Source organism: Meriones unguiculatus, chromosome 12 (genome assembly GCF_030254825.1).
Source record: "Meriones unguiculatus strain TT.TT164.6M chromosome 12, Bangor_MerUng_6.1, whole genome shotgun sequence".
Lineage (NCBI taxonomy): Eukaryota > Metazoa > Chordata > Mammalia > Rodentia > Muridae > Meriones > Meriones unguiculatus.
The window spans coordinates 33561952-33584614 of NC_083360.1; the positions used below are offsets into that span (position 1 = coordinate 33561952).

The window sequence follows — 22663 nt, forward strand, 5'->3', positions numbered from 1 at the left end:
CAGTGTCAAGGACCAAGCGGCATAATGTGTGTGACTGAAGTCTCATAAAACGGGTAGAAGAATTATTTGAAGAAATAAGAACATTCCAAAGTCAGGCCAAAAGAAAAGCAAAAGAAGGGCTGATGTCCTGGAGGCCTCTAACCTGCCCACTCAACCCGTCACTCAGGGATCTCTCTGTCCTCCCAAACCACAAGCCAGTCTATAGCCAGTCTCTCCAAAGTGTTCAGCTGAATTACTTAAAGCTCTTCCCTCTGACGGATGAAAGTCCAGGGTTTGTTTCTGCGGTGTTGCACTGCCTACTTTTCTCCGAGGAGCAGTGAGGTGAGTTACAGAGCTGGCCGTAGCCAGGCCTCTGAAGGCGGAGAGGCGGTGCTAAGAATGTCGACTTGCTCCGAGCATGAGTGCACACAGGCAGAAAGTACAACTGTGGACCATGAAGGAAAATAACCAGGCACAGTGGGCATCACTGATCACAGACTCTAAGCCATAAAACTGGATCAGTTATTATGATCTACTGTTAATAAGAGATCTTGGCTGCTGAAAGGAATTAAAACTGGTAAACTTGAGTTTGAATCTTGGCTCTGGTACTTACTAACTGAGGTAACTGACTTCATCGTTGGGTGTTTTTTTTTTTTTTTTGTATGTTTGTTTGTTTGTTGAGACAGGGTCCTACTGTGTAGCTGCGGGGGCTGTGAGGTAAACACACAGTACACACAATGTCCAATTTAGAACCTGCAAAGAATCGGTTAAAATGAAGTGGGCTTATGCTAGATGATCACGGAACTGTGTCCCTCCAAAGGATAGATTTAGGTCCTGCTGCTAGGGTCTTAATGCATGTAATCAAGTTGGGTTGATGGCACAATGGATTAGAGAGGGTTCTAAGTCCAGTGGTCCGTGTCTTCATAGTGAGAGCCATAGAAGCACAGGTATACAATGTGGGCAGATGATAATGTTTAGAAAAATAGAGGGAGCGAGTGAAATAGCTACAAGCCAATGGAAGCCAGAGAGAGCTGGTGACACTCGGTCTGCTGGTTCCCCACAGGCTCATGTCTTGACCACCTGTCCCCAGCTGGTAGTGCTACTTGGGAAGGCTGTGGAACACTTAGGCTCTAGGCCTAGCGAGGTGACTAGAGGTGGGCATGAAGGTTACACATTGCACCAGTCCCTGGCTCTGGCACCATCTATGCTTTCGGATCTATCACTATGTGAACAGTGGGCCCCACATGGCCACCATGAACTGAATTGCTCTGCCATCCTTCCTTGCCACAATAGACAGAGCCCACTGAAGCCAGGAACCAGAGTCAACGCTTCCTCCTGGAAGCTGTTTCTGCCAGATATTTGGTTGAAATGATATAAAAGTCGTGAACACAGAAAACTGGCGCGAGGAGGTGGGGAGCCCTGTTGCAACTGGCCTGGCCATGCCACTCTGAGAGCTCTGGAACCAGCTCACAGCAGAAGGGGAGAGCTGAAAGCTGAAGAGTCTCAGCATCAGTGATGTCCGTTCTTGTGGGAATCCAGAAGCTAGGACATCAACAGAAGTGAGAACATCAGTACTTGTGAAGCTTCGAGTGGGAGCAAGGGCTCTAACGCACTGAGCAACAGCCCTCACTGAAAATCTGAGTGAGACTAAAGGAAAAAGGAAAAAGAAAACAACTTGGCAGAAGAAATGTTAAGCCACATAGCATTCTGCTTATGATATGGTTACCACTGTTGTCTTTTATCGTGAGAAGTCAGAGAAGAACACATAGAGCAGAAAATGAAAAGCAAACAATTTGGCCAGGAATGAGCTTAAAGTCGCAGACAAAAGAAACTGGAAGAAGAAGCGTGATTGTCAAGAGAAGAGCACCACTCGGGTCCGGGACAACACCGGTTCTTTGATGGCATTTTAGGAGGGAAGTGGCAGGCTTACACACCATTGAAGGCTCCAGCGTATAAGACGTGACATTCATTTGGGAGATTTTGCATGAGGGGAGGGGTAGCCAAGGCACTCTGCTGGAGAAGGGCTGCCTAGAGAAGTGTTTTGGAGCTTACGTGCCTAGCCACTCAGGGGCAGCTGCAGCCCTGGTCCAAACAGGCCTGGAGGCACCCCGGGCTGTCAAGCAGAGCCTGCCATCGTGACCTCATACATAGGGCTTTGCTGGCGTGCTGAATGAGACAATGACAGAGTCATGAGGGCATGACTGAAGTTTATGTCTGTTGTGAATGGAGGTCAGAGGACACCTCAGATTTTGTTCTCCAGGACCTGCCAACCTTGCTTCTTAAGATAAGAGCTTGCCAAGTAGGCTAGGCTGGCTAGCCAGTGAGTCCCAGGGGGTCACCTATCTCTGCCTTCCTAGTGCTGGGATGACAAGCAGGTGTCAGTCACTGTCCAGCTGAGCCATCTCCCCAGGGAATCCTACACCAACCTTTTTAAAGAAGGCCCAGGAGGCCATCAATAAGCAGCAGTGTCAGATACCCAGAGGAAAGCCCCTCACAGACTATATGTGAGGCTATGAGAGTAAAGCATAAGTGTCAACAGAGACCATGGCAGATGCGAGAAACATGGGATATCTGTTCATAAAAGCTGCAAGCAAACAGAGGATATGTGTGTTACACATGGCAGGATTATGTGGGCAGGGCTGCCCAAGCACGAACAGTATCCGGATGGCAGCAACAGCACTAGGATTTAATATGCACCCTGCTTGGCTTTGAACTTGCTTTGGTCCAGCCTTTCCTTACTGATCTCCTTCTCCTGTTGTTTGGAAATGAGAATGTTGACTCCTGCACTGTATATCAGGAGTATACAACTCCTTTCAGTGTTACAGGGGAAACAGTTCAAAGTTTGCCTGCATTTCCGAAAAGACTTTAGACATTCCAAGAGTTGGGATTGTTAAGCCTGCAGTGGGAGGCTGGAGAGATGACTCAGTGGATAAGAGCAGTGCCTGTTCTTCTAGGGGACTTGAGTTCAATTCCCAGCAACCCCACAGCTTCTCATGACTATCTGTAACTCAAGTTCCAGGGGACCCAGCCTCTGAGGATGCCGGGCATGCATGTGGTACACAAATAAACACACAGCCAAAGCACCTACACACAAAATAAAAATAAAATAATAAAGCTTTAAAGCGAAACTATGAGGACTTCAGTCTTAGTTAGGGTTTCCTTTGCTGAGGTAAAACACCATGACTGAAAAGCAAGCTGGGGAGGAAGGGCTTATTCAGCTTACACTTCCATATCATTGTTGATTATGAAGTCAAGACAGGAATTGAAACAGGGCAGGATCTTGGAGGCAGGAGCTGATGCAGAGACCACGGAGGGGTGCTGCTTACTGGCTTGCTCCTCATGGCTTGCTCAGCCTGCTTTATTATAGAACCCAGGACCACCAGCCCAGGGATGGCACCACACACCGTGGGCTGGGCCCTTCTCTACTGATCATGATTGAGAAAATGCCTACAGCTGGATCTCAAGGAACTGAGGTTCCTTCCTCTCTGCTGACTCTAGTGTGTGTCAAGCTGACACCCAAAAGCAGCCAGTGTAACTTCTAAGTTGGACTGAATGTATTTTACACTGTGAGATGCACCAGGAGGAGTCTGGGGTAAATGTTACCACCTGAGTCTGAAATGTCTCTTACTGCTTAGTCTTCTACTTGGGAAGCTATGGGATGGACAAAGATGGAAGAACTAAGTTCTTCAAAGGGGCAGGCCTTTGAAGGTCATAGTTGAGCAGTGGCTCTGGCATTCCTGCTCAGCTGACACATTGTGTGGTCCTGCCACCGACCAAAGCCACCCCATCACTCCCTCCTTCCTATCACTCCCTGAAACCCCTTGAAACCCCATGGGTCTGAAGAAACCATTTCCTGCGTTAAGTTGCTTCTCTTTTGTTTTAGTCACAGTTCCTGGAGCGTTGGGAGGGGGCATTTCCTGCTGACATCTTGATTTGGGGCTTCTGTTCTCTGTGAGAGGATAGGTTCCTATTATTTAAGCCCTACACTTTGTGATAATTCATTGTGGCAGCTTTCGGAAACAAAGCTTGTGAGGGTTTTGCTCAAAATGGAGCTCCCTGCCTAGCTGCGATGTCAGAAGTGCACGCCTGGTGGCCAGGCCATCAGAGACCCTGCAGATGCAGGAAGCCATCCTTGAGGTCTCTCTTCCGCCTGTCACCTGTGACGCCCCTTTCTCAAATGTTAACATCAGGTGTCAAAACTCTGATGAGGTCTCACCACTGGTGAGTGTGTGTGTGTGGATTAGGATGAGGGATGAGAGAGCACAGTGTGGGAGAGCTCAAGGCTCCCGTAAAGCCTTGCCTCTTGCTGGTATCTCACACATGTGGTGGCGGCTCAAGGCACACTCAATGACAGGGCAGGAAAAATGACTTGAAGTGTTGGCAAGGTTACTGTATCAGAGGCCCCTGGGTGAGGCACAGCGCCCCAGTGCTACCAACACACAGATGGAGTTAAGACAAGAGCCCTTGCGAGCAGGCACTCTATAGGAACAACAGTGTGGGCTAAGCCTAAAGCCTCTTCCTACTTGTCCAGGCAGCTCCGAGCTGTGCTGTGGGAGCGCAGAGGGAACCAGGAACGTTAACACACGTCAAACGTTTAAATGTTCCTTCAGAGGGAGGGATGTCCAACCTGTTGTCAGCCTAGGGGCTGGGAGTGGGCGTGGCTAATAGCCACGACCTCCGCTCTGTGTGGCCACAGTAGATCCTCCAAAACCCTTATCTCGAGCTTGTCAGTCTATAGAACCTATCTTTACGGAAGGCGTCACATGCAGTCTATCTATAGAACCTATCTTTATAGAAGATGTCACATTATACTAGAAAGAGTTTCCAGGTAGTCATGTCTTAACGCTTTATTTTGCATATGGGATTGAGTTAATTACCACTGGGAAGATTTTCGCCAAATTGTGCTGTGCTTAAATATGCCTAAGATAAACTACTCGGGACCGGACTCCTGGTTTGAACCGCCAGCTGCTAAGTCCTGCTGAACTGCACCACCTTCTTGTCTCCCTTGGACGTGACCCTGCTGGCCGCAGACTATGACTAGCAGAGACACCCACACTAGTCCAGCCACTCGGAGCACTGGGCGCGACCATAGGTGGTCACTGTTACACACTGCTGTCCCTTCCAGAGGGAGGTCTGAGCCAGCCTGGTCTGTGCTTTAGTCCCAGGCGCCGAGCCGCGTTTATCTCATGGCAGATGCTTCGTGAGAACCGACCGGTGAATGAATGACTATGTGAAGAGGTAGGTGGGTGGACTTGCTGTCCCTGGGCATGCCTTCGGCGCCAAACATACTCACTGTCAAAGAGGATAATCCTGCCGTCCCCACCACAGGGCTGCGTGTGGTCCCCGAAGCAGACGCTGTTGCACTCGGTGCTGGCGGCCTCGCCATGCTTCCAGTAGTCAGGGTTGTTCCCACAGAAGCATGCGTAGCCTGATTCCATCCCCGCAAACTGCCACGACAGAAAAGACGGTGAGGACTTCTCGGCTGGGCTTCTGCACCACCAGATGGCTATGGGGGGTCTGGGTCATGCGATCACATGATGTTGGCCATGTTGTGGGGGTGCCAGGCTCACGGGAGGCTGGCAGCCCCCTCACCCTCAAGCCCGGTCCACCCTTTCCCCGTGGCCGCTGCTTAGTTGCACTGCCCAGTCTAAGGTGGCCACGGCTACACACCGATGTGCGAATGTCTTCCTCATGTTCTCATTCCCACTGTATTTAACCATATCTAAGGAGGAGAACATCCCTTGAACTTAAGGCATTGATTGAAAATAGCTAAACATTTTACTATTCGCTCTGTGCCGGGTAAGCTGAGTAAAGTTTTATTTCAAAAATTTTAAATTAGTTAATTTGTTTTTATGTGAACAGGTGTTTTTCCTGATGCATGTCTTCATGCCCTCAGAAGCCACAAGACTTCAGATCTTCTGAAACTAGAGTTACAGGGAGCTGTGAGCTACCGTGTGGGTGCTGGGAATCGAACCTGGGTCCTCTGGAAGAGCAGCGGATCCTGAGCCAGCTCTCCAGCTCCTTATTGAAGAGCTAACCTTTACTTCTGTGTGCGGGTGTTCTGCCTGCATGTACGTCTGCAGGGCAGTGTACAGTGCCTGCACAGCCCGGAAGAGGACCCTGCATCCCGAGACTGAGTCGCAGACGGCTCCGAACTGCCGTGTAGACGCTGGGGATCAAACCCAGGCTCTACGGGGCTTTAGTCATCTCTCCAGCCCCCAAGATTTATTTGTGTGTGTTTCTGTGCTTGTCATTCTGTGCATGTGTGTGTTTGTATGTATCTGTGTGTCTGTGTACGTTCGAGTGCAGCTGAGTTACTGAGCTGCTGAACATAGGGCACCAAACTGCGCTGCGTCATCTCTCAGGCCCAAGCCGTGCTTTAAAGTGAAATCTCACAGCAAATGCTTTTAAGCCTCGTCTGCACTTCCATTCTTGTCGATACCCCAGCTGAGCACGTAGTCCCGAGGAGCCAGTCCTCGGGTACAGGGCAAGCTGTGCGCACTGAGAGCCCCTCCCGCACAGCCTGGCAGCTGCTGCCCGCATTTTTTTAACAGTATAATATCGTCATTTTGAGAGCATGAGACACCTTAAAAACAACCTTAAAAACCCATGTGCCTGTGAGGTGCATACAGTGGCCACAGCTAACAACTCCCTCCTCTAGCTCACTGAACACACGCCCGTATATGGAGACGGCACAACTGCCCACCTGTTTCCAGGCTCTCACGACGACGGACAGACATCCATAAGCGTCTGTGCACAGATTCTTATAAATTTCCGTTTGTCCTGGCTAATGATCAGGGGTGAGATTCTTGGGTCTAACTTTTTTAAAGAAGCCACTGGTTTCCAAGATGGCTGAGCTGTGCCATGTTACTGGCGACGGGTGAGAGCTTCCGCTGCTGCTCGCTACTGTAAGAGTTGACTCCAGCCACTCTGATGGCTGTGTGTCTCGCAGTGGCTTCGCTTTGTGCTGGTTTAAGGACTGATGGTGCATGTAACCTCATCTGGTGTGTGCTCTTTGGTGATGAACTGCTTGCTTCTTTTGCTTATTCCAAAACCGTGTTGCCTGACATTTGACTATTGGGATCTTTAGTTTTCTTATACATTTTGGATTTTGACCTTGACCATAGGTAGAAGCACCCGTTGGGCTGAGGCCACAAACTTGACGAAAGGAGAGACTGAGCGGAGCCTGGCACCTCACCACTCTGTTTCCTGACTGGGACAACCGCCTCATGCTCCTGACGCCAGGCCTGAAAGTTCTGTCACAGCCCTGAGAACAGTGACCAACACAGGCTCCAAACACTATTCTGCATGTGATTACCCCACTGCGTCACACAGTTGGCAGCAGATTGTCCTTCCTAATCTAATGATCTTGGCAATTTTGTTGAAAATCAGTTGACCATGAATTTCTAGGTTGGTTTTGAAATTGTGAAGTCTATTGTTCTGTATGTCTATTTTTATGACACTCTTACAGTAACTTTTTTCTGTAGCTTAATTTAAAGTCAATCTTTGTCTAAGCCATGATGGAAAGTTGAAGACTCATTTTTTCTTTACAAAGAGCCACATTGTTTCTTCAGAAGCATTTGATGGCAACCCTTCACTGCTGAACAGCCCTGACACTTTCATAAAAAGCAGTTGTTTGCATCTGTGTAGGTCTGTTTCTAGATGGTTTACTGATCTACAGCAAATTTCAGAAAACCTGTTTTATAAAGGGCAGAAGTCAATAATCTGCTACATAGTCTCTTTCTCTCCCCAGCCTCACGGCCATGTAAGGAAAACAGCTACAGACAACATGTAAACGAACATGGCTCTGTTTAAGAAAACTTTATTCACCTGCACACACACACACACACACACACACACACACACACACACACACAGAAAAAGATTTGTCTGTGGGCAATTTATGATTTACTTTTTTGGTGACAGTAGCTTTATGGAACAGATCAGGTGATTAAGTTCTACATAACTGTCCTTTGCCAACATCACTGTGGTCGTCATCCTAAACCTCTGTTTTGCATATGCATCTCAGGGTTGATCTTTGTATTTAATTTATTTATTTTCTCACTGTTGGGGCACTGATGCTGTCCTGGCCTTGCTTGTCCTGGGCAAGTGCTTCACTGTTGGGCTGTCTCCAGTGTAGCTTGTCATTTCTCTAAAAAAAGTTCTACTTTTTATTAGGATTCTATTTGATTTATAGACTAACCTGAGGGAATCAACACCTTAAGAATATTTCTGTTGCCTCAGTTGTTAACAGGTAGGTGTATATCATCATTTGTTAGGTCTTTAGTTCTTCTCCAGTCTTATATAGTTTCTGATATGAGTTCTTAAGTCTCATTAGTTAAGCTCTGCTAGAGAGCATCAGGTCATCCCCCACAGAGGTCACCCAGATACACCCATGAGATACGCAGTATTACTCTTATTTGTTTAGAGACTTAAATTATTAATTATTCGTTGCTAGTAAATGGAAACACAGATTTTTGTATGTGAGCTTCCAGGCCAGTAAGGTAAGTGTGGGAAGGTAAGTGTGGGCCTTCCTGTCTGCTCATGATACTGGATAAGAAGCACCAGACCTTCACTCCTCAGTGGGTGTTAGCTGTAGGTATTTCATTTTTTAAAAGATTTGCTTATTTATACATGAGTGCTCTGTTTGCATGTATGCCTTCATAACAAAAGAGGGCATCAGATCTCATTATAGATGGTTGTGAGCCACCGTGTGGTTGCTGGGAATTGAACTCAGGACCTCTGGAAGAGCAGCCAGTGCTCTTAACCTCTGAGCCATCTCCCCAGCCCAGCTGTAGATATTTTAAATAGATTCTTTTAATTATAGCCGGGAACTGTGTATGGTGCATACCTGTAAACCCAACACAGGGGAGTGGAAGGCAGGGGAACCAGGAGTTCAAGGTCAGCCTAGGCTGTATGAGAAACACACTCACACACTTGTTGGATTTGGGGATAGGGTCTCACCATGTGGCAGTCGTGCACCTGTAACTTGCTATGCAGTTCAGCCTGGCCTCGAACTCACAGAGATCCACCTGCCTCTGCCTCCCAAGTGTTGAGATTACAGGTGTGTACCACCATGCCCGGCCATTGTGGGAGATTCTTATGACTTTTCCCAGAATGGTAAGTGAAGGTTTGGGACATGTGTAGGCCCTGCTATTCATTCTCTGAATCTATCATTACGATGGGCTGCCATAGGGTAGTAACGCCATCATTTCTTCCATGCTCACTAGTTCATTCTCTAGTCAGAGTGTGTGCCTTCTCACCCATTCATCACTGTGGTGTCCTCTTATTTCAGCCAGCAAGAAGCGTTTATCACTATCATTATCTGGAGCTGAAAGCAGGTCAGATTTCGGTCACGGGACCCCTTCCAAGGTAGCTTCGTCCTTTGGATGAGTCTGCATTCATGTTTCTGTTCGGAACACAGCTTGTCTGTCTCAGAACTGGCACAGCAGGGGGCATCTCCCCAGAGCTTTTCTCTGGTGGAGACCTGAGCGCAGGCTGCACGCCCTGTTATCAGTGGGTGGCAAGGCTCCTGCTGCGCAGCGATGAAGTGTGTGTGTGTGTGTGTGTCACTGCACAGGTACATTTACGCCATTTTCTAGCTCTCTGTGATCAAAGCCACGAACTTAGACTATCCAGTCTCCTGTAACGCTACCTATGGGCTTCATTTCAGGTCGCCCTGGCTTCCACATTGGTACATCCCTTCTCCAGCCAGAATAGACCGGCTTTGGTACATTCACTATACGCTCAAGCTCTGCACAAGTGACCAACCACGTGGTCACAGGGGTTCAAATGTCTTGCTTATTCACCTGCCTCACGTGAGTCTGAAACCCAGGCAGGATACCCTTCTTTCTTGGGCCTAATGAATGCCTTTTAGACTGAACCAGTTAAGGAAAGAGGGAGGGAGAGAAAAACAAAAGGAAAAAGGGAGGGATCTTTTCCTGTCTAATTTAATAAAAAATAGCACTACTGAACCTTAGTGATTGGGAAATGAATTTTGGATAAAGAAAAGAAGAGAAAGAAAGGAGAACATTTGAAAAAGAGGGAAGGCCTGCAATTTGCCTATGAAGGGAACCGCTGCCTTGGCTTGATTCTCTATCAAGTCACTGACATCCTTGCTTACAGACAGGCACACAAACAGATCACAACTCAGTCGGAGGCCAAAAAGGGACTCTAGGGATTTCCGCCCACCCCCAGCTGCCTTGCGCTCCTGGCTCCTGAGCCTACTCTTCCTTTGTGACAGGTGGGCCGCTCTGATCTATCATTATCTCTTCTGTAGACGACTGGGCCAGTACCTTGAATCTCTGACTTCGACAAAAGCTGATACAGGTTTGTATGGTGAGCTTGTTGGACGTTTTACTGGTGCCGGTGAGAGGAGGTGGGTTTCCATGATCCTTGTAGCAGCCAAGGTTTCCAGGCACTAGAGACAAACAAAACAAGAAAATTTCACAACATCTGGCTGGGAGCACAAGGAGGAAGTGCAGCTTGTGCCCGTGGGCTCCTCCCAGTGTTCACAGCCTGAGGTACCACACAAGCAGATGACAACAAGCCCCAAACGGACCCTCTGCTGCCCATCTCTGCCAAACACCACACCATCTGCAAGAAAGCATGGCATGCAGATCCCGATTAGCAGCCCAAAGACGTTTATGTTCCTTCCTCAGTGTTGGTAGGAGTGAGCACTGATGAGAACTAGGAATGATCTCTTAAGATGGAGAGGGTGGCTCCTGGCACCCATCTTCCAGGAATCCACCAAAATGACAGAAAGAGAGCAGAGGAACCCTTCTAGGAAACATGGAGGTGCTCCTTTAGGGGCATGTTAGAGTGATTCTGTAGACATCAAGGGAACAAACACTGTTCAAAGAGGAATGTTGTAAGTGTTACTACACAAGACTAGAAGTGTCTGTAACACTCAGCACACCATGGGCATCACTGTAAACAAGCAGATGAAGGGCGAGGTTCTTGCAGAGAGAAGGGATGTGCATGTTGAAGATGTTAAGCACCAAGAACCAAGACAGCTTCCTGAAAATGGTGACGGAGAAACGGATCATAGAAAAGAAAGCCAGGGAGAAGGCACGTGTGTTCAGCAGAGTGCCAGCCTGCTCCAGCAGACAAGCATGCTTCGTGGGAACTAATGGGCAGGAGCCCGGGCTGCGCCACTATTACCCTGTCAGATTTTCTTCTGGGGACAGGTAGGCTGCGCTGGCTGGTGAGCAAGCCCCAGGGATCCACCTGTCTGCCTTGGCAGCACTGGCATTAGATGCACAGCCCACTACAAATAGCTTTTTTTAAAAAAAAAAAAAAATTATTTAACTGTATATACGTATGAGTGAGTTTATGTGTGCCACACGTGTCTGCAGCAGCCAGAGGGTTTTTAGTCCCTTAGAAGAATGGAAGTTACAAGTGATCGGAAGCCCTAGAAATGGGGACTGGGAATTGAATCTGGGTCCTCTGCAAAAGCAGTAAGTGATCTTAACTGTCTTCCCTCCAGCCCCAACACCTGGCTTTTTTGTTTTTAATTGGGTTCTCAAAAATCAAACTCAGGTTCTACAACTGAGCAATGTCCACAGCCATTTATATCATTTATGTTCATATGAGTGATGTAACAGGGACTCTTGGGAACAGGAAGCAGACTGGTGGGAAACAGACACAGGAGAGTAATGGGGAGTGACTACGGCCAAAGCACACGATATGCTGAGTCAGGTATATGAAAGGACTCGATTGTGACGTCTTTATGGAACTTATAACTCTGTGCTTAAACCTGTGTTCTCTAAGACAGTGAATGGGTTTCCCCAAGGCCTTCTGGTGAGCAGTGTGCTTTCCCGTTGCCACTGGAACAAATGACCACAAACCTCCTGTCTCCCAACATTTCATTTTCTGAAGGCTAGAAGACCCAAGCAGGTTTTTAAGAGCCAAGATGAAGGTGTCAGCAGAGCTGAGCCATACGTGAAGAATTCTGAGAAACAGCCCACATGCTTTAGTTATGGCCACGCTGCTAGCAGCTCCCTCATCACATCTCCCCTCCCTGGCCTCCACTGTCCTGTCACAGGCCCTCTGACTCATGCCTTCCTGTAAATGCACTGGACCCACATGGGTAATCTCTCCTTCCCAAATCTTTAGCCACACTTGCAAAGTCTCTCATGCCATCTGAGGTCACATTCTCATAGGCTTGGGACTAGGAAGTATATCTTTGGGGGTCACTATTCAGCCTACCTCAGGGAACATATGAGTGCTAAAGCCACTATGTGCTGGATTGTTTGCCCTAGTGAAGGGTCGTCTATATCGCAGGCAAGAGGAATGCAGCTATTGGTACCAAGCATGGTAACTGGCTTCCACACAGACTGACTGTTTATACACCACTGTGATGTAATAACAGTACACTTGGTCTCTGCCCACTTCCTGACACCAAGCTCCCCAACCCTCAAGACTCTGGATGATGCCTTTCTAATGAGGCACCATGTGGTGGACCCCTGGTTAGCCTCATGGCGGGATCTAGACACCAGGAAGACCAAGCCACAGTTAGTAACTTGGAACTGTCAGTCCCACTCCCCATCCTCCAAGGGAAGAGAAAAGAGCTAGGGATGGAGTCAATACTTGATAGTGAGTAGCTGATGAGGCCTCTGCTGAAAACCCTACAGATGGAGCCCAGAGAGTGTCTGGGTGATTAACACGTCCTTGCTGAGAAATGGCACACTCCACAGGGACAGATGCTCTGGGGATCAGATCCTTTCAGACCTCAAACCTACGGACATCTTCAGCCTATCACATCCTTTCTGACACACCAGTGAATGTGCCCCTCAAGTTCTGAGAGTTATTACAGTGGATTTCTGAACCTGAGGAGGAAGTCCACTTTGTAGACATGCCTCGAGACTCACAGCTTGTGACTGGCATCTAAATCAGGGTGTGGTCCTATAGTGCCAAGTCTTTAGCCCCCTCCACTGAGGCTGGGTATTCGTTGTGAATGGTAAGCCATCCTGTTGGCGATGCAGGATTGGCTCTTGGAAAAAACTCACCCCTCTGGTGTCAGAATCAAGTATGTGAATGCAGAGGAAAAAGATCGGTTTCCTTCCTGTTATTCCTGATTCACGTGTTGACGTCTGAATAGTGTGGATGGACAGTGTGAATGGACCTGGTGAGAGGCTTCTGGGAGGTAATTAGATGAAGTCAGAAAGAGGGCACTCCCAGGTGGGGTAAGAAGAGGAGACAAGAGCCCATTCTTCCCCTGCCATGTGAGCACTCTGATGTAAACACAGCCGTCAACAAGCCAGAAAGAGGGCCGCACCAGACCCTGGATACACTGGCACTTTAACCTTGGATTTCCCAGCTTAACGTGTCTATTAAACTGCTTGGGTCTGAGGAATTTTATTTAAAAGAAATCACACTCCTGCAGGGCATTTTAGCACTGAATCCTAGCACTCAGGAGGCAGAAGCAGGTGGATCTCTGAGATCAAGGCCACCCTGGCCTACAAATCGAATTCTAGGCCAGCTAGGGCTACATAGTGAGACCCTACCTCCTCAGCCCCAGTGTGTACCAAACAGAAAAGTACATATCACCTAAAACAGATTTCTGTCCCTAAAGTTCATGCCTGTGTAAGCCACCATTGTATTTTTTTTTTCTTTTGAAACAATTTTTTTTTTTCTTCCTCAGTATGTAGTCCAGGTTGGCATCAAGCTTTTAAGAATTAAAGTTTACAATAGGCCATGTCAAAAGCCTATGGCAAAGCACCGAGGGTGGGCTGGTCTCCGGCCAACGGCACACAGAAAACTGCATCTTGTTAAAAGCCATGTGAGGTGGACAGCGGAGCTTTCCCCTTTCTGTCTTTAGATGAGACATTCCAGCTCTGGCAACAGCCTGACTGCAGCTTTCTGAGGGACTTCAATGCACAGGACTAAGTCACTCACAGGACATAAGACAATTAATGTGACACTTTAAGCCACTAAATTTGGGGTAACCTGTTCCAAAGCGGTGAGTCACTAACACATGACACATTCAAACACAGTTTTTTTGAAACAAGGGCATTCAATTCACAATGAACCATGGGCAGATCAGTCTCTTAGGAACTTAAGTTTTCAATCCAAATCTGCCTGTTTTGGTTTGTTTTTATGTGCATTGGTGTGAGGGTGTCAGATCCCCTGGAACTGGAATTACTGACAGTTGTGAGCTGCCATGTGGGTGCTGGGAATGGAACGTGGGTCCCCTGGAAGAGCAGCCAGTGCTTTTAACTGCTGAGTCCTCTCTCAAGGCCCCTCAATCCAGGCTTTTAACTCAGGATTATTAGCTGAAGCCCTTTCCAAACATCCTACAATTTCTTCTAGATCCAATTCTAAAAGCATAACAGGGAAGACCAGTGAGTCCTGGGTAGTATTTTCCTTCCTGCTGTAAGATTGGAGAGGGCATGCCCAGCTTACCGAGCTGTATCTGCACGTCAGTCTTTTGAGCGTATAAAAGCATGCCTGCGTAGGAAACGTTCCTCCTTAAGCCATCCGACAGCTTAGTTTACGTCTGCTGGAAGAACCGAGTGCTAGTCCAACCCTCACACCTCCCTTTCAGCTCATACAGTTGCCTTTCTTCTGTTCCCCTGCGTCACACATGGTTCAACTGAAACAAATGTGGCTCTCCATACAAACTTTAAAATAAGTCTCTCAAAAACAAACCAAATCTCTACAGTAGCAAGTGTAAACAGGAGCTGGGGTGGGGGCAGTCCAATCTTCAGTGGAGGCCAGGCCTGAGAATGTCTGAGGTTTGGGGCTTACACAGCTGCAGAGCCAAGCAGCTCCAGCCAGGGTGTGCAAGCTAAGCTGAGCTTGCTGAAGAGGACTTCCATATGGAGACCCGAGTGTGCCTTTAATGACTCTTACTAAGAACTGCTTGATCAGGATCATCTTGGTCATTTGCTCTGATTTTTGCCTCACTGATTCCATTATGCTCAAGTGAGCATGATATTATGTATTAGTCTGCACACAGCCTAAGGCACATGCTCATAAATGCTAAGTTTAGACAAAAGCAAGGCTATAGGCTATATGAGTACAGCTGGAACCTATAAGCTTTATTCACAAAAAGCTGGGGAGCAAATCCAGGCAGCTTATGTTCCGGTGTGGGAGTCGGGTACTGACATGTACCACAAAGGGGGTCATTAGGAATCAGGCTCTCCTCTGCTGCTGTTCTACTCCACCTGAACCTTAGTGGTTTACGGTAACATCCTTCCCCACCCCCAAGCTTACCGCTCACCAGACTTCTAATTCTGCACTGCCACTCTACACTTTTTGCTCTCTCTTAGACCATAACCTTTTTAAATGTCTTTTTTTCCCTCATAACCCCTGTCACCCCTCAAAAAACCACGAAACTTTGATGTGACCCAGCGTGTAAAGACATATGAAACAGGGAACTAGGGAGATGCCAGCAAAACGTTTGCCTTATAACTACAAGAATCTGAGTTTGTGCACAGCCAGAGCTGGGAATCCCGAGGATCCCTGGCTAGCCAGCTTAGCCTGACCAATAAGCTACAGGCCACTGACAGACCCTATCTCAAAAAACAAACTCGATCGCCGAAGGTGGTGGCACATGCTTTTAATCCCAGCACTGGGGAAGCAGGGGCCAGCCTGGTCTGCAGAGCGAGTTCCAGGACAACTGGAACTACACAGAGAAACCCTGTCTTGAAAAAAACGAACAAAACAAAACAACAAAACTTGATGGTTCCTGAAGTTGTCTTCTGGTTTCACATGCTTGCAAACACACCTGCTACAATACAGGTGCGTACACACATGTGCACCTATATGGAAAATGGGTAAGGACCAAAGGTAGTTCACTAATAGTAAATTCTTTAAAAGTTTACTTACGAACACACACACACTTTTACCATCTATTAAAGACCAAAGAAATCTGCATACAAATGAAATAGATGCACTTATTTATTTTTATGTAACTAATTAAATCTTGACTGAATACTTGAGTATCTTCAGCTTTCCAGAATTGATTACACTTTGGTTTTAAAATTGATGCTGAAAACACTGCTTCACATAATAGTAAAAAATGGCAAAAGTGTGGTAAGGACACATGCTGAAATGACAGTATGGAGCTATTTGAAGCTTTAGTTTTCCATAACTAAGCCATTAAGTTTCCTTAAGAATAGTGGCTCTCAGCCCCTAGGTTGTTACTCTTTGGGAGTCCTATATCAGGTATCCTGCATCTCAGATATTTACATTATGATTTGTAACAGTAGCAAAATTGCAGTTAGGAAATAACAATGAAAATAATTTTATGGCTGAGGTCACCACAACATGAGGAACTGTATTAAAGGTCATAGCATTGGCAAGGTTGAGAACCAGTGCTTAGGAACTTTGTATGAGAGTTCGAGGCCAGGCTGGTGTGTGGAATGAGTTCCAGGAAAGTCAAGGCTACACTGAGAAACCCTGTCTGTCACGAAACAGCAAAAGGAAACGAAAGGAACGTTGAATGAATAGTAAAGCACCGCTGCTCCCACCACTCAGCAGCCTCGGGTCTCATCAGCTGCCGTGCCATGAGGTGTGTGTGGAGGACAGTGCACACGCTGTGTGCTCGGATGCCACAGAGGTGTTTCAGGCTCGTTTCGGGGTTCATTCCGAATTAGTTTTAGCCACTGTGCATCCAGACACCTAGGACTGTGCCACTCTTTCACGACCCTACACTCAGTTCTATGACCCCTTACGGAGGTGTGAGCCACAATTTGAAGAGCTCTGACTCGAGCTGGCGAGATGGCTAGGCTCCTGTTCCACCTGTTGCTAGGCTCGCCTTCCTTGAGGGAGCACACCGCCACCACATTCTCTTTACACGCCAGGCAGGAGAAGGTAGCTGCAGGAGGAGGGCGCCACACGCGTAAGATGGGAGACTTGACACGGCCCTACACCCACCCTGCAAAGCTCCTGGCCGCCCCAGGATAAAGCCTGGCGTGTCCTAGGTGGCCCAGCACCAGTGGTCTCTCATCCCCTTCCCCCCCATCTCTGCTCCTCAGCCAAGTGAGCTGTGTTTATGCCGGGCAGCTTCACCTTGTTCCCTGGTCTTTGGCTTTTTAGACTCAATTCCCTCTGCTTAGAAAACTCTTCCCCACTTAGGATTTCGGTCTGAACATCATTTTCCCTAGGGGCCACCCAGACCTGCCTGGCTTCCCACCTTTCCCCAGGCTTCACAGGGCTACAGCAGTGCGGTGAGTTACACCCCAAACACGGTTTCCTGGTCTCCCTCCCCAAATAACCACGGAGGACAGCCCACCTGCCCCACGGGGAGGACGTCTTCCTCACTCCACTGATTTCCCAGACACTCTGTGACTGTGAAGGATAAACAGCTGAAGCTGTGGAATGAGTGATGAGCTCCTCCCAGGCAGCAGTGAATGAAGCAGCTACTATTCCCTGTTTATGGCTAGCCATGCCGTCTTGTTGTCTGGAAGCAGCATACTGGTTCCATACAGGTTAACTTCACAACTTAAAAAATACTAAATCGGGCTGAGGAGATGGCTCAGTGGTTAAGAGCACTGGCTGCTCTTCCAGATGGACCCGGGTTCAATTCCCACCACCCACATGGCAGCTCACAGCTGTGTGTAACTCCAGTTCCAAGGGCTCTGACACCTTCACACAGACATACGTTGCAGGCAAAACACCAATATACATAAAATTAAAAGAATACTAAATCACTGCATGAAACCTTTCCAAAATGCACTAGATATTAAACTTAAGATTTGTTTTATTTGAGATGGGGTTTCACTATGTAGCCTTGGCTGTCCTGAAACTTGCTTTGTAGACCAGACTGGCCCAGACATCCGCCTGCCTCCTGAGTGCTGGGACTAAAAGGCCTGTGTCACCACGCCCAGCTAGAAATTCAGGAGGACACGTCTAGTCTATTCTAAGACAGATGCTGTGGAGGCTTCTGGAACCTCAGGAATGACCCTCAGAGGGGTCTCAAGAGGGCATCTGACTGGTACCTGTACACTGGGCTCAGAGGAAAACTATACAGCTTATTAGAGTTGGGGTACAGAAAATAGGTAAAAGGATAAGGACTGAGCGCAAGGTCAGCTTGAGCCACTCCAGTCCCTTTTCAGTTCTGGGGACAGACTCCAGGGCCTCCTGCGCCACAGTCCAGTGCTCCAGCATCGAGCTATCATCCCACTCCACTGCAGCCTTGCACGCTCAGGTCGCCAGCAGCACAATGAGGAACGGCATGGACCTTAAAGGGTTCTTGTGAGAAGCGGGTAAAGGAAATACCCCAAGGCTGGCCAGGATGATATATGCTGAATAAAGACAGTTATTCCCAGTCTGTATGGTAGTGCTTTCATTATTCACCACAAAAGCAACTTGCTGGGTAATAGAAAATTATAATAGCATTGATTCAAAAGACAACATCAAAAGTGGCCACCTCAGAAATGTTTTTTTTTTGGGGGGGGGGGGCATTAAAATATTCTTCTCTTACATCTGCACTGAACAGTATGTTTCACCAGGTCATTGCACATGAAGCGCCAGCCCTCCGGGGAATGCAGGAAAAAGGACATTATCCCTTTTGGACAAAGGACCATGCAGGAAAAGGGCTTTGCATAGGGCAATCCTTGGAGGCAGGATAAAGTCAGGGGCCAAACGCCTGCTGACTGAATAATACAAACATGACCAATGCCATCATGGAAGTGAGCTGCTGTGGTCACTTACAGAACAAGACTACACCCGGCACAGCCTCCCAGCCTCCCAGAGTCCTGGGAGGTGCTGGAGAGAAGTGGAGGATGGTTGACCTCCTCAGGTGGACTGCCCCAGGGATGCAAACTCCTGTAACTAACCCCAATCAGCCCAGTGCATTACAGGGTCAGTCTACCGGTGCACCCAGCGGGATAAATACACGTTTGTTCGTGTTGCCTAGCAGAAGTCAGACAACACCACCTCAAAGATTCAGGACAGCTGCCCCTCCTGTCCTGGAGACGACAGGTGGCCTAACACTACCCATGTACCCCAGCCCAAGATGGAATACTTTCATTTTTTTCTTTTCTTGTTTGACAGGGCCTTGCTATGTAGCCCAGGCTGGTCTCTAACTCGTGTTCCTCCTGCCTTAGTTTCCTGATGTAATGATTACAGGCATGTTCCACCACGCCCTTTCAAGACTGAATAATCAAAGACTTCGGTCCCCTAGGGTTCCATGCACCCACAGGAAGCTTCTGGGGCAGCATCTGCCTGTGGGGGTGCCACGGCTCCTAACTGGAAAATGTGGCTCCAAGCTTAGCAGAGAAGACACGTCATGCAGGATTTCCAGACTGTGGCCCACCCTTCGGTCTTCCCAGAAGCAGGGAGGGAAAGTTCATTGAAAAGGGATACTTGTTCTCAAGTTCCTTTACTTTCAGGGCCACTTGGAAGTCCTGTGGCTTGGTCATACATTTTTCCTCTTACCAGGAGGTTTCATCACTTCTAAAAAAATGTAATATATAAACGGAATCCTTGTTTATCACAGTTGAGGCTTTGAAACACATGACAAGTACAGTAGTCTCCCTCCCTTATCTGCAAGGGATACATTCCAAAGTCCTCCACTGGATGCCAGAAGCCACGAACAGTACCCAGCCACACACAGGCTCGTTTTCTTTCCTAGAGGAGCGCTCAGATTCAGGGCCTTCCTCATTCACACTGAGCCCTTATTACACACCACAGCTCAAAGCTGTGCAGTCTGAGGTGTGACCACAGACTAGCACTGACATTCTCTTCCTCACAATTGTTCACAGAAAGAAGATTTATTCTTAACACAGATGTTTAGAAACCTCAGCATACATCTTTTCTTTCTTTATTAAGCTTAAGATTGTGAACTCAAGTTCCAAGAAAACAGCCACATCCATGATTCTGCAAGGCTGATTGATTGATTAGAACTTTGTGACTGTGGAGAGATAGAATGTGTCAGATCAAGAATTCAGTTATTGGGTTGCAGAGATGGCTCTTCCAGAGGTCCTGAGTTCAATTCCCAGCAACCACATGGTGGCTCACAACCATCTATACTGGGGTCTGATGCCACCTTCTGGTGCGCAGGCACACATGCAGATAGAGCACTTACCTACATAAAATTATCCTGGTATACCTTCAGCTCCCTTGAGACCCACACATCGTCCACTGCTGGGTCTGACCTAACATTCGTGAAAAACCCTTTGGGATGTATTGACTTAACGGATCTCCAGCTTCCATGAACCCAAAGATTAAAAATGTTATCAGATGAAACCTAGAATGCAGATTTTCTGGCTTGGCTGTGACCCACCTGATAGTTCTACCAATATACTTGAAAATTACACTGATTTATGATTTTCCTTGTTCTGTCACTATAAACACTTCACGAAACTTACTACATTGGAGCATGGTGTGTGAGGCAACCTGCGTCCCAGGCTATGATCACTCATGCTTGAAGGTACCACCTCTTATTCCCTTTGCAGTGAGAGCTGTGCTTTCTACAGAGTCAGGTAAGCGCTCAGCAGCTACTTTTGCTCAAAAACATCGATTCCTCACTTGGAGCTTCAAGGCAGCCAGGAAGAGGCGACGCAGGGCATCTCTGCCTTCATTTTGTGTCATCGTCTGTTTTACCTGGGCTGGAGGCAGACAGAGGTGAACCATTGCCTCAAATCCGCAGTCACATTCCATCACTCCCAAGCTAGGGAATTATCCACAGAGGGATGGGTTGGAGAAGTGGTCACTAGAACCATTTTGTCCTCTCAAGAGACAAGGACTTCTTTGGACCACTTTGCAGAACTGAGACTCTTTAGGCCTGAAGCTTGTGTCACGGTGGCCGAGCCTTGGTGTACTGAGGATGGGTGGCTAGGCCTAGCAGCTGGAGCCCAGGCTTTTGCCCTAAAGACTTTGATTAGGAAATTTCCCCCTATTCCATTAAAGAAAGTACTTTAGTGCTTCTCCTCAGTATGAATTAATGAATAAATAAATATCACTTCAGCAGAAGGGGTACCACCTATGTTGGGACTAATGGTAAGCAATAAAGACAGCACAGAAGGCTGGACAGGAAGTAGGGAGAACTAGATTTCATCATTATGATGGTTTGAACAGATTTGGCCTCCAGAGACTCATGTGTTTGAATGCTTGGCTCATAGGGAGTGGCATTTTTGGAGGAAGTGTGTCACTGTGGGGGTGGGCTTTGAGGTCTTCTATGCTCAAGCTATGCCCAGTGAAGTACAGTTTCCTTCTCCTACCTGTGGATCAGGATGTAGAACCTTCTCCAGCACCATGTCTGCCTGCTTGCCACCATGATCCATGCCATAGTGATAATGGACCAAATCTCTGAATAAGCCAGCCCCAATTAAATGTTTTCTTTTATAAGAATTGCCTCGGTCATGATGTCTCTTCACAGCAATAAAACCCTTATTAAGACAATTATGCTACCGAGAATCGCACACAATTTAAGTTATGAATTGCCTACTTATTTACTTATTTTGCCTCTTTGTGGAGGTATAAGTGCACCAGTGTGTGTAGGGCATGTGGGTTCCCTCCTTCCACCCTGGGTGCTCCTCGAGAGTGGACTCAGGTTGCAGAATGCCTTCACCCACCAAGCCATCTTGCCCAGACAGTTTCCCCTTACATTACCATTACGCGTTGCACAGCTGTGCTTAGGACACCATCTGTGCCTCTGAAGAAAATGTCCGTTTGGTTCACAGAGTCTCCAGCTGTTTTTCCTTCCACTTCTTTTATTTTATTCTTTTAACTGTATCAGGAATTAAACCTGGGGCCTCAGGAATTCTAGGGAAATGCTGTAGCATGCCACTTTACTACAGATATAACCCTTAAAGTTGGATTTTTTTCCCCATGGGAAATTAAATAACATCAGCTACAAAAACCAAAACCTGAATCCATACCAGACCTGAAACCATAAAACTCCACTATAGGAACAAACATGATGGCCGGACGTTGTGGCATACGCCTTTAATCCCAGCACTCGGGAGGCAGAGGCAGGTAGATTACTGTGAGTTTGAGGCCAGTCTGGTCCAGTGAGTCCAGGACAGCCAAGGTGTACACAAAGAAACCCTGTCTCGGAAAAAACAAAACAAAACAAAAAAGAACAAACATGAAGGTGACACACACCTTTAATCCCAGTACTCTGGGGACAGAAGCAGGTGGACCTCTTCAAGGCTAGCCTGGTGAGCATAATAAGTTCTAGATAGACCAGCCAGACTATAATGAGACCCTGTCTCAAAACAAAACAAAGACAAACAAAACCCAGAGCCCACAATGGGGTCCTTTTGTGACCCTGGAGTCTGGTGCCACACCTACTGAACGGCTGATTGCAGCAAAGGCACCATGCCAATCCCCATGGGTAGCTGGATAAGGGTGGACAGAAACAAAAAGCAGGTCAAGGGTAAACATTCAAGAAACCAGACAGCAGGAGCATGGGGCGGGGTGGCCCATTCCCGGGGAGGGCACACCAACACAACAGCTGTGACACTTCCATGCCTGCTGTTAGTGAGGTCCTAAACCTGAGGCTGTGTGCATTTTAATCTTTTTCAAGAGAGCCTGAGAAGGAATGATGATTGGAGAAGGCTCAGAGAAGACCTGCTCAGCCTAAAGCCATTGAAGGAGTGTGTGTATGCCTCTGCCAATGGTGCTAAGGCCCGAATGCTTTCCACTCACTTGGGCTGTGTCACACACGAAGAGACGTAACCTCATGGGGAGGAGGAAGAGTGCTTGGTACTAGTTCTACCCCCTGCAC

At 47.7% G+C, this 22663-nt stretch overlaps 1 protein-coding gene across 2 annotated transcripts in view; it reads right to left on the reverse strand.

Moving 5' to 3' along the window:
- The window catches only part of Kremen1 (kringle containing transmembrane protein 1), a 69087-nt gene that overhangs the window by 14638 nt on the left and 31786 nt on the right, over positions 1-22663 (reverse strand). For both annotated transcript variants that reach the window (XM_060365607.1, XM_021632663.2), the window contains exons 4-5: positions 10275-10399; positions 5273-5426 (exon numbers count right to left, since the gene is read on the reverse strand). In XM_060365607.1, coding sequence (XP_060221590.1) covers positions 5273-5426; positions 10275-10399 — 279 coding nt within the window. The remainder of the gene's footprint in view (positions 1-5272; positions 5427-10274; positions 10400-22663) is intronic.